Source organism: Ahaetulla prasina, chromosome 9, assembly GCF_028640845.1.
Source record: "Ahaetulla prasina isolate Xishuangbanna chromosome 9, ASM2864084v1, whole genome shotgun sequence".
Classification (NCBI taxonomy): domain Eukaryota; kingdom Metazoa; phylum Chordata; class Lepidosauria; order Squamata; family Colubridae; genus Ahaetulla; species Ahaetulla prasina.
In genome coordinates this window covers 7832915-7848541 of record NC_080547.1, presented here as the reverse complement: position 1 = coordinate 7848541, position 15627 = coordinate 7832915, and the positions used below count along the sequence as shown (strand labels likewise).

Here is a 15627-nt window from a genome sequence, read left to right as displayed (position 1 = left end):
AAGGTTGGTGTAAGACAGAGGAATTGTGTTGGGAAGATGTTGCGTTGATGTCGTTTGGATGACGCTGAGAATGAGTTAATTCTCAGCTGTTCTAATAAAGTTTGTTTGTTTTTATACTGGCTGTGTTTACTACTACCTACTTGGGCCTGGGTCACAACAGATGCTGGACCTTCAGACCGATCCGACCAGGTTAATTCTCAACATTTTGGAGCTTACCTGGCAGGCGTCGTGAAGTTGCCGGGTATCTCCTGCACACAACATATTCTTGGTGACAGTCCTGTTTGCAAGTCGTGCGGAGGTACAGAAGCTGTCTGGATAGAGCCTCACGTGTCCTTCCTTCAGACGTTCTGAGTGAAAAGGCGAAGCTGTTGGGAAAAAGGAACCTTGTGAAGAGAGGGGAAAGGTTCTTCTGGGCCATAAATATCCTGCTTGGGTTCGTACGATTTGCTCAATGTTAATTCTTTGTTCACAAACTATAACTACCTTTGCATATATTGAATGCTCAAAAACACCATATTATGATTTACCATATTTTTCGGAGTATAAGATGCACTTTTTCCCCCCAAAAAAGAGGGTGAAAATCTAGGTGCGTCTTATACTTGGAATGTAGCCCCACCCAGCTTCTCAAACGGAAGTTTCAGAGGCTGAAAAAAGCCTCAGAAACGGAGCTTCAGAAAAAAAGCCTCCAAACAGAGCTTCAGAAAGGAAGCCTCCAAACAGAGCTTCAGAGGCTTTTTTTCTGAAGTTCTGTTTCGGAGGCTTTCAGAGACAGAAAAAAGTTTTTTCTGAAATGGAGTTTCAGAGGCAGAAACAAAAGGAAGACACAGAGCTCACAACCAAGGAACCTGTTGCTAAAATTCACCTCCGGGAACAGCTGATTGGGGGTATTCCAGGATCCACCTGCCAATCAGCTTTTTTCTTATTTTCCTCCCCAAAAACTAAGGTGCATCTTATACTCCGAAAAATACGGTAATGCGATACCATGCTGTGTGTGAAGCCAAGTCAGGAAAACAACCTTTCCCAGAAAATGTTGACCCACAAGTAACTCTTGGGATCCGGTCTAGAGTGTCGCGTGAATGCAGATCTTCTGAACGAATTGAAACACGGGACTTCCTTTTGTGGCTCACTAGGTTGTAAGATGAGGATTCCCTTGGAGGTTTTTAAAGAAGAGATTAGACACCCGTTTGTCTGAAATAGTATAAGGTTTCCTGCTTGAGCAGGAAATTGGACTAAAACAGGGGTCTCCAACCTTGGTCCCTTTAAGACTTGTGGACTTCAACTCCCAGAAGTTCCTCAGCCAGCAAAGCTGGCTGAGGAACTCTGGGAGTTGAAGTCCACAAGTCTTAAAGGGACCAAGGTTGGAGACCCCTGGACTAGAAGACCTCCAAGGTCCCTTCCAACTCTGTTAATTCTGCTTTACCTGTAAAGGTAAACCTGATCTACATTGCCCCAAATCAAAAGGCTGAATTGCAACAATCACAGCCCAGAGGTTTGAGAAGGGGGATTCTAGGAAGGCTGAGGAGGGGGAGGAGGAGGAGGTTATGACTTGAGGGTGTGATGGGCTCTAACAGAAAGCAGATGTTTTCGGGTGTAAACATGGGTCCAGCCGTATCAGCTGATTAGTAACCGGATAGGAATGTAAGTCACAGGCATGACTGCGGCATCAAATTCAGAAGAAGGAAGCTGTTTGTTTAGGGAGAACAGAACACGACCCACCCACCGAGGTCTGGTTTCACCATAAATTGACCCCGGCCCATTTTCAGCAAAGTTGAGGGCATGACCCACAAAGCTGGTCTCCGAAGTTTCTCAACAAACACCTTCTTCTTCTCAAAGGCCAGGATTGCTGGAAACAGACCACACCTTTTTTTGTAATGTGATTTTTATTTTTCCCCCTCCCCCTAAAACAGGGGGTTCTCTAATCTGGGAAACTTTTTAAGACTTGTGGACTTCAACTCCCAGAATCCCCCCAGCAGCGCAGATCTTAAAAGTTGCCAAGGTTGGACTCCCTTACCCTAAAACAGGGGACCTCAAACTACGGCCCATGGGCCAGATACAACCCGCCGAAGCTATTAATCCGGCCCGCACAGGACTACGAGGCTGCCCACATCGCCCCACCTACCTGCCAGCCCCCACCCACCTTCTGGAAGCCAAAAATAGGATTTGCAAAGGCTTCAAGAGGCCAAAATCAGGCTGTTTTTGGCCTCCCCAGCCTCCAGAGAGAGAAGGAGGGAGGGAGGGAGAGAAAGAGACACACACACACCAGACGTCCCTCACACACACCCCAAGGCAGCCACATCCCTTCACTAACCGGCTTAATGGACGGCTAAACTGGCCACATCCGCCCAGTCACATGACCACCTAGCCCAAGGGTGAAATCCTACCGGTTTGGACCGGTTTGGGGGAACCGCTAGGGATTACAGGCATCAGTTTGCCAAACCGGTAGTAATTGCCTTTCCTTTGCCCCACCCAGACCCGGCTGGTTGCCACTCACCTGTTCCGGCCGCTCGATATTCCACAGAATTCAATGTTAAATGCAGGAGAGTGAATGCTAACTTTTCTCCCTCCATTCAGAACGGAGCTGCTGCAGCCTGTCCCTTTTAAGGTAGTCCCCAGGAGGGATGGGGATGGGGAGAAACAGCTGGAATGGAGCCGTTTTTGTGAAAGGCAGGAAAATAGGGAAGGGGATTTTCCTGCCTGTCATCCATTCCTCAATCTCAGCCCAGACGGAGGGAAGGGTGGTAGGCAGGAATATTCCCCTCCCCATTTTCCTGCCATTCGCGACAAGGAGGGGCTGGGAGGGGAGGAGCCAGTGAGGAGCCCCTCGATGTGGGTGATGTTGAGTTGGCCACGCCCACCCAGTCACATGACCTCCCCCCATAAGGCCACGCCCACAGAACCGGTAGGGGAAATTTTTTTAATTTCACCCCTGACCTAGCCACACCCATCCAACCGGTCCACCTCCCTCCCAACACTCTGAGGGATGGTGAACTGCCCCCCCCATTTAAAAAGTTTGAGGACCCCTGCCCTACAAGATACACATAAAATATTCTGCAACTCCCATCTGGAGTGTTTAGGGAAGAATGAACCTCGGCTGCATTTCCTTCCAGGAAGGGTTAATTCTGCCCTAGAAATCCTGTCCAAAACCATCTGCAGCCAGGTTGTCCTCCAACTCTAAATGGCTGGTGAAAAGTGACCCTCACGTACACATTTCGTGCTTGCCGTAGCCGGACACCTCACATTCCGTCCAGTCGGGCAGCTGGAGTCCAGCTTTGGGGAGACAAACGGGACGCACGCTGTCAGTTTCCGTGGCACAGTTTTCGGATTGGTGTTTTAACTTCAGCAAGGCTGTCAAAACAAGAGAGCAAAAAAGAAGAAGAAGAAGAAAAGGCCCGTGAGAACCAGAATAACAAAGAGTTGGAAGGGACGAGCTGCTCGGATACCAAGAAGGGAAATATTGGACAACGAACGAGAAAGGAAGGAGAGAGGAGGAATGGGTAAGATAGGAGAGAGAGGAATGGAAGAAAGGGAAAAGGAGAGGAAGAAAGGATAGGGGAAAAGAGTAGGAGAGAAGGTTAGATGGGGGAGAAGAAGGGAGGAGTGGGGGAAAGGAAGGGGAAGTAGGGAAGAGGAAGGAAAGGAGGAAAGAAGAAAGTAGAAGAGGCGAGAAGAAGGTAGGGAAGGGAAAGAAAGAAGGTTTGTTGTAAAATGAGAGAAAAGAAAGGGTAGAAGAGCAACCCCGAATGTAATTAAAAATTATTTTTTCTTTCTTTCTTTAAAAAAATATATGTATATGTGTGATTAACCATGAATAAGAGAATGTACATTTACAATGTGTTTGTAAGAAATAAAATAAAGAACTTTTTAAAAAAAAGAGTTGGAAGGGACCTTGGAGGTCTTCTAGTCCAACCCCCTGCTTGAGCAGGAGATCAGACAGAAGCTGTGCCTCCAGGGAGGGAGGGAGGCAGGAAAGAAGGCTTACCGATGTCATTGTCCAAAGTCCTGGAGTTGAACTTCTCATGTGTAATGTATCTCTCCACTTGGAAGATCTGCTCTGTGACGGAGGATTTCACACGGAACGTCCGGCCCAGGACAACTTTGAGGCGTCGGGGGTCAATGCTCCTGTACAGAAAACCACAGGTGAGGTCCAGCTTCCAGGGGCAACTTTCCTTCCCTCTAAATGCAGCTCTCTCGTTTCTCTTCCCAACGGGAACCGTGAGTATAGGGGTGGGCTAGAAGACCTCCAAGGTCCCTTGCAGCCCTACTATTCTATGCTGTATGGTGGGAGGGCAGGCAATGGCATTGTGGGGTGGGTGGGTGGGTTATTCTAGGATAGCAGTTGAGAACCGGAGCTCAAAGACTTTAGTTCAGGAGAAGACAAAAGTCCTTGGAGAAGGGCCTGTGCTCAGTATTGGTTCTTCTCAGTGGTGAAATCCAAATTTCTTTACTACCGGTTCGGTGGGCGTGGCTTGGTGGGCGTGGCAGGGGAAGGATATTGCAAAATCTCCATTCCCACCCCACTCCTGGGGGAAGGATATTGCAAAATCCCCGTTTTCTCGCAGGCAAGAGAAGGTCCCAAATCAGTTCCGTGGAGTTCACGGGGGGGGAAATAGCAAGGATCCCTGCCAAACAGCTGTGAACTCTGAGCAAGGCAGAGGATGTTGGTTAGATGGGTTTGGTCCTCTGTCCATAAAGCAAAAAAATAAAATAAAATTCTCCTCTGCTATCCAGGAATTTGTTGACTAGGCAAAGTCTAGAGAGTGAGTCACATGTTGATCTCTTACCAGCCTGTAAAGCAGTGAGCAGCTGAAAGGACCCAGCAGGAATCGATGAGGATCCCACCACAGTGATAACCTTCGGCACCTCGGTTGGTCACAAAAATGCCCGCCTGCCACGGGTGGGACTCTATATATGAATAGGCACCTCCTTTGATCTGGATCTCTGCCACTTTGTGCTTCCTCAGCCCACAAGTGGCTGCGCAAGGGAAGGAAGAAACCAAGGGAGGAGATTTAGAGGCGACCCAGCAGTGAAAATCAACATCTGTTTACAGTCACTCTAGAAGCCCGACACTCAGACAAATTCGCCATCGGTGGACACACAGATATAAACAACAACTACTTACATTGCAAAAGAGACAGTCAACAAGTCAAAAAGGGAACTTCCCTGTTCTGGGAAGTCTTGGGGGGGGGAGGATGGGGGGGGAAGGGGGGGGGGGGAGGGGGGAAGATTATAAATTGATTGATTGTCATTGTACAGGAATAATGGTAGAATTAAATAAGTTGGAATGGAGTAAAGTCGGGGCTGCTCGGTAGCCACTCTAGAAGGGAAAGGGTAAGGAAAGAAGAAAGTAGAAGAGGCGAGAAGAAGGTAGGGAAGGGAAGAAAGAAGGTTTGTTGTAAAATGAGAGAAAAGAAAGGGTAGAAGAGCAACCCGAATGTAATTAAAATTATTTTTCTTTCTTTCTTTAAAAAATATATGTATATGTGATTAACCATGAATAAGAGAATGTACATTTACAATGTGTTTGTAAGAAATAAAATAAAGAACTTTTTAAAAAAAAGAGTTGGAAGGGACCTTGGAGGTCTTCTAGTCCAACCCCCTGCTTGAGCAGGAGATCAGACAGAAGCTGTGCCTCCAGGGAGGGAGGGAGGCAGGAAAAAAGGCTTACCGATGTCATTGTCCAAAGTCCTGGAGTTGAACTTCTCATGTGTAATGTATCTCTCCACTTGGAAGATCTGCTCTGTGACGGAGGATTTCACACGGAACGTCCGGCCCAGGACAACTTTGAGGCGTCGGGGGTCAATGCTCCTGTACAGAAAACCACAGGTGAGGTCCAGCTTCCAGGGGCAACTTTCCTTCCCTCTAAATGCAGCTCTCTCGTTTCTCTTCCCAACGGGAACCGTGAGTATAGGGGTGGGCTAGAAGACCTCCAAGGTCCCTTGCAGCCCTACTATTCTATGCTGTATGGTGGGAGGGCAGGCAGTGGCATTGTGGGGTGGGTGGGTGGGTTATTCTAGGATAGCAGTTGAGAACCGGAGCTCAAAGACTTTAGTTCAGGAGAAGACAAAACTCCTTGGAGAAGGGCCTGTGCTCAGTATTGGTTCTTCTCAGTGGTGAAATCCAAATTTCTTTACTACCGGTTCTGTGGGCGTGGCTTCGTGGGCATGGCAGGGGAAGGATATTGCAAAATCTCCATTCCAACCCCACTCCTGGGGGAAGGATATTGCAAAATCCCCGTTTTCTCGCAGGCAAGAGAAGGTCCCAAATCAGTTCCGTGGAGTTCACGGGGGGAAATAGCAAGGATCCCTGCCAAACAGCTGTGAACTCTGAGCAAGGCAGAGGATGTTGGTTAGATGGGTTTGGTCCTCTGTCCATAAAGCAAAAAAATAAAATAAAATTCTCTTCTGCTATCCAGGAATTTGTTGACTAGGCAAAGTCTAGAGAGTGAGTCACATGTTGATCTCTTACCAGCCTGTAAAGCAGTGAGCAGCTGAGAGGACCCAGCAGGAATCGATGAGGATCCCACCACAGTGATAACCTTCAGCACCTCGGTTGGTCACAAAAATGCCCGCCTGCCACGGGTGGGACTCTATATATGAATAGGCACCTCCTTTGATCTGGATCTCTGCCACTTTGTGCTTCCTCAGCCCACAAGTGGCTGCGCAAGGGAAGGAAGAAGCCAAGGGAGGAGATTTAGAGGCGACCCAGCAGTGAAAATCAACATCAGACAAATCAGACAAGCCCCGACACTCAGACAAATTCGCCATCGGTGGACACACAGATATAAACAACAACTACTTACGTTGCAAAAGAGACAGTCAACAAGTCAAAAAGGGAACTTCCCTGTTCTGGGAAGTCTTGGGGTGGGGGGAGGATGGAGGGGAAATGGGGGGGGGAAGGGGGAAGATTATAAATTGATTGATTGTCATTGTACAGGAATAATGGTAGAATTAAATAAGTTGGAATGGAGTAAAGTCAGGGCTGCTCGGTAGCCACTCTAGAACGGAAAGGGTAAGGAAAGAGGAGTAAAGAAGGAAGAAGGTAGGCAGGTAGGAGAGAAGGGGAAGAAAGGATAGAAGGAGGGGAAGATAGAAGGTTAGAAAGGATGGAAATGACAAGTGGGAAGGAGGAGGGGAAGTAGGAAAGTGAGGAGGATGGTGGGGAAAGTAGAAGAAGGATGAGAAGAGTAGAAAGGATTAAGGAAGGGAGTGGCGACCGAGCAGGTCCGATTGAGCATAATTTGAATATAGGATTGATTGTTGGATAAGTGATTGTCATGTACATTGGTCAAATTGTGGGAATTATTATGGAAAATAAAAAACCTTTTTTAATAAAAAAATAATAAAAAATAAACAAAAATAAAGGGAACAAAAAGAGCAAAACACCTTCCCGCCAGCAATCAGCACCCAGCCGAGCATAGATTAACTCCAAGATTTAACACCAGACCCGCAATCAAGAAGTGAACAATACACCAATCAAGGAACTGCGAAAGCAAACCAGTGGTGAAATCCAAATTTTTTTTTTTTACTATCGGTTCTGTGGGCGTGGCTTGGTGGGCGTGGCAGGGGAGGATACTGCAAAATCCCCATTCCCTCCCCACTCTGGGGCCAGCCGGAGGTGGTATTTTCCCAATCTTGCTCCCACCATCGGGGGGGCTGTTAGGATTTGTGGCTCAGCAACATCTTGAGATCAGTTAGTTCTCCATTCCCAGCAGAAGGTTTTGGTCATAATCCCTGTGAAGAAGAGCCTGAGATAAATCAGGGATAGGAACCACTTACAGCAGGCTGGCACATCACAACGTTCCCATTTTGCCACACCATTCTTGAATATATGGCACCAGGGCTGAGTGTCGTTGTCAGGATTCCTGTAACACACAAGAAGTGGGAAGGTTGGGAAGACTGTAAGTGTTGTGTCTCGTCCGATCTCACCACAGCCGGGGCCTTCTTATCTGCTTCCGAACACGGAGGAATGTCCTAGTATGCCTCCCGGCTCCAGCCCTGGCTCCATGCCCAGACAGGCTGAAGAGGAAGAAATACCTCCAGCCCCCAGCTTTGGCTCCATGCCCAGGCAAACGGAGCAACTAGACCCCTCCCCCTCCTCCACAGCATGTGAGCCTGAGGGAGGTCAATTGCCAACAGCTGCCGACTGGAGTGACCCTCGCGTCAGAAGACTTGATAGGCGGAGGCAACAGAAGGAAGGGAGGGGCAGGCCTGGATAAGTGCTGAGTCATGGAGCCACACCCCATGGCCTATATAAAGGATCTGCTTTCTGGCATTCTCTGAGTCAGGCAAAGTCTAAACATATCTTGCTGAAGTCACTTTCTGGTCTCCTGCCTGCCTTGAGAACTTTGCTAGGACTTTGGCAGAGCTGCAGAGGCACGCCTGATTCGGATTTCCCTGACCCGGCCGTCAGCGGAGGAGTGGGACACGACAGTAAGATCTCCTAATGTACTGTAGGTAGTCCTCGACTGATGACCACAATTCAGCCCCAAATTTCCTTTGGTAAGCAAGACAGTTGGTAAGTGAGTTTTGCTCCATTTTGCAACCACTTAACAACTGTTAAGTAAATCACTCCAGTTGTTAAACGAGTAACACGGTTGTTACGCGAATCTGGCTTCCCCGTTGACTTTGCTTGTCAGAAGGTCACAAAAGGGGATTGCATGACCCCGGGATAGTGCAACCGTCATCAGTACATGCCAGTTGCCAAGCATCCAAAGGAGCCAAAGAAATATCTCCAAATCTCAGTACAGTAGACCTTCTGGTCACGACCATAATTCGTTCTATAACTTTGGTCGCAAACCGATTTGGTCGTGACCCGAACCTAAATTTGGAAACTTGGTGTATACAAAACAAATGGCGCGGAAGGAGAAATCAGCTGCGGGGGAAAAAAAATGTGAATTTTTGGGTCGGAACCCGATCTGGTCGTGGTCAGAAGCGTTCGTGACCCGAGGTTCTACTGTAAAGACAAGGCAGAACCACCACCTCTGCCCCAATCTCTGCCCATATTCCAAAAAACATTCGACAGAGATTCCGTCATCCAAAGCCCGCTTGGCTGAGTTGGGCAGCGGCAGAGATTGAATGAATACGTTTCTGGTTCACCTGCAGTAGTTGTGGCTGCTGAGGCCTAGATGACGGGCGTTGGGATGGAAGGCGTTGTAAACTTTGTTGTCAAGGATGTGGGAGTCCCATCTCAGGCATGTCACCCCAGACTCAGTTTGGTGATGGCTGCCCCGATAGTCCGTGCCTCTTCCCAAAACACAGGAATGTTTTTCTGTAGCAAAGGATAGGAAAAGGGATAGGTTGGATAGAGAAAATCCCATTTTTTTTCATTCTTTGGTTTGGAAACCCCCTTCTATTGATTTTGAGGGAGGCTGAATATAAGGGAAGATCCTGTCAGATGCAAGCCACCAGATACACAAATGTAGAGTTCAAGCCAGTGGTAAAATCCAATTTGTTTTACTACTGGTTCTGCGGGCGTGGCTTGGTGGGCTTGGCAGAGGAAGGATACTGGAAAATCCCCATTCCCTCCCCACTCCTGGGGGAAGGATACTGCAAAATCCCCATTCCCACCCCACTCCAGGGGAAGGATACTGCAAAATCCCCATTCCCTCCCCACTCCTGGGGGAAGGATACTGCAAAATCTCCATTCCCACCCCACTCCAGGGGAAGGATACTGCAAAATCCCCATCCCCTCCCCAGTCCTGGAGGAAGGATACTGCAAAATCCCCATTCCCTCCCCACTCTTGGGGGAAGGATACTGCAAAAGGGCTGGAATAGCTCAGGCTGTTAGAGCCTGTTATTAGAACACAGTAGCCTGCAATTACTGCAGGTTCAAGCCCGGCCCAAGGTTGACTCAGCCTTCCATCCTTTATAAGGTAGGTAAAATGAGGACCCAGATTGTTGGGGGGGCAATAAGTTGACTTTGTAAAAAATATACAAATAGAATGAGACTATTGCCTTACACACTGTAAGCCGCCCTGAGTCTTCGGAGAAGGGCGGGATATAAATGTAAACAAAAAAAAAAAAATCCCCATTGCCACCCCACTTTGGGGCCAGTCAGAGGTGGTATTTGCCGGTTCTCCGGACTACTCAAAATTTCCGCTACTGGTTCTCCAGAACCTGTCAGAACCTGCTGGATTTTACCCCTGGTTCAAGCTACAGTAACCACTTTAATGTATTCTGCCAATAATATACGAATCGCCACATTTCTTCTCTTGGGAATAGTTAGATAAGATTCCACTGAGCTTAGGGGGTGTCAATTTTGGATCCTTTACAATTCCAGACTAGTTCCCTGCTTAAGCCCTCCACCCTGCCTAGCTGGGTACTTCCCAAGAGGTCCCCAGCTGAAGTAGGGGGCCAATACATGAATGATCAGACAAATTCCCAACTCAGATATGATTGGAGATGGGAAATAGCCTAGAAGAGCCATGTAAGTCGTAAAACAGATCCATCAGAAAATTCAAAAGTTCCCCAAGCTGCCTAGCCAATATATGTGATGTGAGCTATATTATACCTCTCCACTCATGAGTAAGCCAAGAATAAATAAACCACAAAATGGAACCTCTTCCAAATCTGGGTTTGCAGTTCCAAAAAAGAAGTGGGGGGGAAACAATCGTTTGCTTCGAAATGAAAAGCTCGGAATAACAAATCCCATTTTTAGCCCTGCTTAGGAACTTTTTCAGTAAACAACAATAAAGGCTTTGAGCTTTGAGCTTACCATCGGTGCAGGACGTAATGCTGCAATATTCCCAGACGTACATATTTTTTTTAAGAACGTGGCACCAGGGTTTTGAGCTTTTATCTGGATTTCTAAAGAAGACAATGATAGAATATTCAGGATAGTAAGTCGGATGAGTGGATGGATGGATGGATGGATGGAGATGGAAGGAGGGAGGGAGGATTGTAGAATTAATAATGCATAATAAAGCAATTCATAAGTGGATTTAAGGACTATGCCTAAGTAAACATAATATCCCAGTATTTTATCATTTCCAGTGACTTCCAAAGCCTCTCTTTTCTTAATTAAGATACTTTTACCAATCTAATCATAAATCAGAGAAAGATTTATCTTAGCATTTTTCTGACCAATGCATTTAATTCCAAGAACACATTTTTGTCTGCAGTAGCTTACACTTAATATTTTTTAATAAAACCTGTTTGTCAGAAAAAATGCTATCAAACATTTTTGGCTCTTGGAGAGCAGTTTTTCCCAGCCTGGGCAACTTCTGTGCACTTCCACTCCCAGAATCTCCCGGCCAGCTATGGAATGGAAGGAGCTGCAGAATGGCCTGAAGTCCTCACACCTTCGTGTTCCCAAGACTGAGAAATGCTGCTGTAAAACAACTCCGCTCCCCTCCAAAATGTGTATGATACAAGGAAGGAGAAGACCGACAACGCCAGTTGCTGGATTCAACCCAAGGGTGAAATGTAAAATTTGTTACTACCGGTTCTGTGGGCGTAGGTTGGGGGGGAGGTAATGTGACTGGGTGGGCATGGCCAACTTTTTTTATTTTATTTTTAAAAGCATTTTTTTCTACAACCTCTTCAGCCAAAGAGGTTGTAAAAAAATGCTTTTAAAAGCCTCTGATGATCAGGCAACTCAGCTGGGATTGCCAGAGGAACCTTTTAAAAGCTTTTTTTTTACAGCCTCTTCGGCTGAAGAGGTTGTAGAAAAAATGCTTTGAAAAGGTTCTGACGATTCCAGTTGAGCTGCACGCGATCATCAGAGGCTTTTTTTTTTTACTTTTAAAAGCATTTTTTCTTTGGCCAAAGAAAAAATGCTTTTAAAAGTTAAAAAAAAAACCTCTGATGATCACGCGGCTCAGCTGGGCATGTGGGGGGAAGGGATGGAAGGGATTTTTGCTACTGGTTCTCTGAACCACCTGCCACCATCGCTACCGGATCGGGTGATCCAGTCCGAACCGGGAGCATTTCACCCCTGATTCAACCTCTTACCGGCAATAATTGTGATCGCCGAGCCCCAACTGCAAGGCGTCTGGACGATCCGCATGGAACTGTTTGAAGCGCAAAGCTTTGGTCTTCCAGTTCACACATTCCGCACCGCTCTCCGTTGTGCTCCATGTCCCCCTGTATGTGTCCCCTGTATCCTGGTAACACACAGCTCTGGTATCTGAAGCGGAGCAGAAAAAAAAATTCCTCAGAGTCTCTTCCAAATTGCCTTCTGGAGGCAGTGCAGGAAATTCTAATTGTAAAGCCAGGAGTCTACAAACTTGGCCATTTTAAGACTTGTGGACTTCAACTCCCAACATTCCTCAACCAGCATAGCTGTAGAGCAGTATTTCTCAACCTTGGCAACTTTAAGATCAGTGGATGTCCACTCTCAGCCATGTTTGCTGGGGAACTCTGGGAGTTGAAGTCCACCCAATTTAAGATGGCCAAGGTTGAGAAGCACAGCTGTATGAAACTTGCATGAAACTGACCCCACGTTACAGTTTCCTCGCTTTTCAAAGCGAGCATCCCTTGAAGAGAAGCAGCAAATTCCCAGTTGGAGTCTGGAGGTAGATCCTCCTTTTCTTTTTCTTCTTTTGAAGGCTAGTATCAACAACTGGTATAATATTGTGGCTGAGGACAGACCAGATCTGACATTAGGTTTCCATAAGGTCCTCTGGCCTGCTCCCTTTCTATTGCTAAAATTAGATACGGTCTGGAGCAGGCAGCTGCCGTTGTATGTATTTAGTCCGAGTGCTGCACTTACAAAAGTAGAGTCTGCAAAGCCAGAGAGAAGGAACGCAGCATGGCTGAAAATCCACCATTGGCTTCCCAGGTGGCACCCTGTAGATGACCAGGCTGAGCCTGAGGGAGGGATCAAACTCGTCATCAGTCTGGAATCCCTGCGTGCCCACAAGAGATCTAAGTCCAGCCCACCATGTGTTCCACTGACACTTAGCTATCACCAATTTGTTTTGACCGTTAGTAGTTCAGATTTTTGTAGGGAGCACAAACTTACAATAAACCTTTCTATTCATTTGAACAAGGTGATGAGATGAGATATAAGATATGATAAGATGATAACCTTTATTGTCATTTTTTTCTGTGGGCACACCATAAAAATGAACATTTGTTGCCTCCTCTAAAAAGTGTAGACATACATAACATACTTATGCTATATACATACACATGTACCCTGTTTTCCCCAAAATAAGACATCCCCTGATAATAAGCCCAATCGGACTTTTGAGCGCATGGCAATAAGGCCAAGCGCTTATTTCAGGGTTCAAAAAATATATATAAGACAGGGTCTTATTTTCAGGGAAACACAGTATCTATCTATCATCTCTCTCTCTCTCTCTCTCTCTCATCTATCTGTTTATCATATCTATCTATCTATCTATCTATCTATCTATCTATCTATCTATCTATCTATCTATCTATCTATCTTCTATCTATCTCTATCCTGTTTCCCCCAAAATAAGACATCCCCTGATGATAAGCCCAATCAGACTTTTGAGTGCATGGCAATAAGGCCAAGCGCTTACTTCAGGGTTCAAACAAATATAAGACAGGGTCTTATTTTCAAGGAAACACGGTATCTATCTATCTATCTATCTATCTATCTATCTATCTATCTATCTATCTATGTTTGTTTTCTGAGGTTTTCGCGGGTGTTTGTATGTAGGTCTTTGGTTATTCGGGTTTTCTCCCGCGTAAAATTGGAAGTGTCTTGGCGACGTTTCGACGAAGTCTAAGACTTCGTCGAAACGTCGCCAAGACACTTCCAATTTTACGCGGGAGAAAACCCGAATAACCAAAGACCTACCTATCTATCTATCTATCTATCTATCTATCTATCTATCTATCTATATCCTGTTTCCCCCAAAATAAGACATCCCCTGATGATAAGCGCAATCGGACTTTTGAGTGCATGGCAATAAGGCCAAGCACTTACTTCAGGATTCAAAAAAATATAAGACAGGGTCTTATTTTCAGTGAAACACGGTATATACTTACACCCTAACTTTTATATATATATACACATACATATACATATACATATACATATACATATACATATATACATATACATATACACACACACACACACACACACACACATATATATATATATATATCATTGTCCATCTTGAATACATAACTGTCCATCTTGCATACATACACCTTGAACTGCCTGGATTTCCTGATTTCTGGGTTTCCTGACCCACCTATCCGTTCCCCCTCCTGTCGCATACTCACCAATTTCACAGAACTTCCCCGAGAAGCCCGGCGGGCAGAAGCAAACGAAAAGGTCAGGGGAATACAAGGCTTTCTGGCAGCGGCCCCGGTTGAGGCAAAGTGGCTTGATGCAGCCTGTGGGGCAGAAAATAAGAAGAGGGCCTTCATTTCTCCCTTCCGTGACCCCGCTGCCTTCCCTTCCTTGCGGGAGGAGGAGGAGGAGGAGAACCGTGACGCAAAGGCAGAAGAGCTCGCTTGATATGCAGAGAAGCCATCCCGTCATTCTCACTGGAAAGGATTGCAATCAACCCATGCCGGGAAGGGTTTTCTCCCAGTCCAGCACCCCCTTCCAGCTAAGCTGCACTGTGAGGGGGCACCTTAACTGGTCCAGGATTCTGACTTTTGCATGCTGTTCCTTCCTACTTCTGCATTTCTCATCTACAACCAGGCTGCTTTCTTTCTGCAACCTGCTCCCAATTTATCCTAGACAGAGAGCTGGGGGGAGTAGGGATCAAAGTGCTAGACTACAATCCAGGAGACTGCGAGTTCTAGTCCTCCTTGATGCACAAATGCTGTCTGGGAGACCTTGGAACAGTCCCTCCCTCTCAGTCCAGGGGCCGTGGTGGCTCAGGCTGTAAGAAGCCTGTTATTAAAACACAGCAGCCTGCAATTACTGCAGGTTCGAGCCCGGCCCAAGGTTGACTCAGCCTTCCATCCTTTATAAGGTAGGTAAAATGAGGACCCAGTTTGTTACGGGGGCAATAAGTTGACTTTGTAAATATACAAATAGAATGAGACTATTGCCTTATACACTGTAAGCCGCCCTGAGTCTTTGGAGAAGGGCGGGATATAAATGTAAATAAATAAATAAAATAAAAAATAAATAAAGGGTGCGGGGAATGGCAAAGGAGTTGGACCAAATGCGGGGAGGACCCACGGCCTATTCTTCTCCCTCCCCAGAAGTTCTTTCCCAGCCCAATGTGGGGTAATGATGAAGGGCTGGAATAGGGCAGGAACACCTGGGTTCTAAACATCACAAGTTAGAATCAGAGGGCTGGAAAGGACCTCGGAGGTCTTCTAATCCAACCCCTGCCAAAACCAAAAGACCTTATTGCATCCTGGACTATTGGCTGTCCAATCTTTTCTTTGAAGACCTCCAGCGACGGAGTACCCACAACTTCCCGCAGGCAAGCTGTTTTACTGTCCTCTTTCACAAGCTCCCACCTTCTTGTCCTGTCCTCAGGTGCTTTGGAGAATAAGTCAACCTCTTCTTCTGTGTGACAGCTCCTCAAGTATTGGAAGATGGCTATCATGTCCCCCTTAATTCTTCTCTTCGTTAGGCTAGACATAGAATAGAACTCTGGTCCCCACCATAATTTGTTCCATAACTTTGGTCGCAAACTGATTTGGTTGTGACCCGAACCGAATTTTGGAAATTTGG

General features: G+C 46.5%; 1 protein-coding gene across 1 annotated transcript in view; it reads right to left on the bottom strand.

The window, feature by feature from the left end:
- PLAT (plasminogen activator, tissue type) overlaps window positions 1-15627 on the bottom strand; it is a 38951-nt gene that overhangs the window by 2890 nt on the left and 20434 nt on the right. The window contains exons 5-13 of the mRNA XM_058194530.1: window positions 14208-14321; window positions 11952-12126; window positions 10714-10805; window positions 9096-9267; window positions 7776-7861; window positions 6466-6655; window positions 5666-5805; window positions 3205-3345; window positions 217-365 (exon numbers count right to left, since the gene is read on the bottom strand). Of these exons, the coding sequence (XP_058050513.1) occupies window positions 217-365; window positions 3205-3345; window positions 5666-5805; window positions 6466-6655; window positions 7776-7861; window positions 9096-9267; window positions 10714-10805; window positions 11952-12126; window positions 14208-14321 (1259 nt within the window). The remainder of the gene's footprint in view (window positions 1-216; window positions 366-3204; window positions 3346-5665; window positions 5806-6465; window positions 6656-7775; window positions 7862-9095; window positions 9268-10713; window positions 10806-11951; window positions 12127-14207; window positions 14322-15627) is intronic.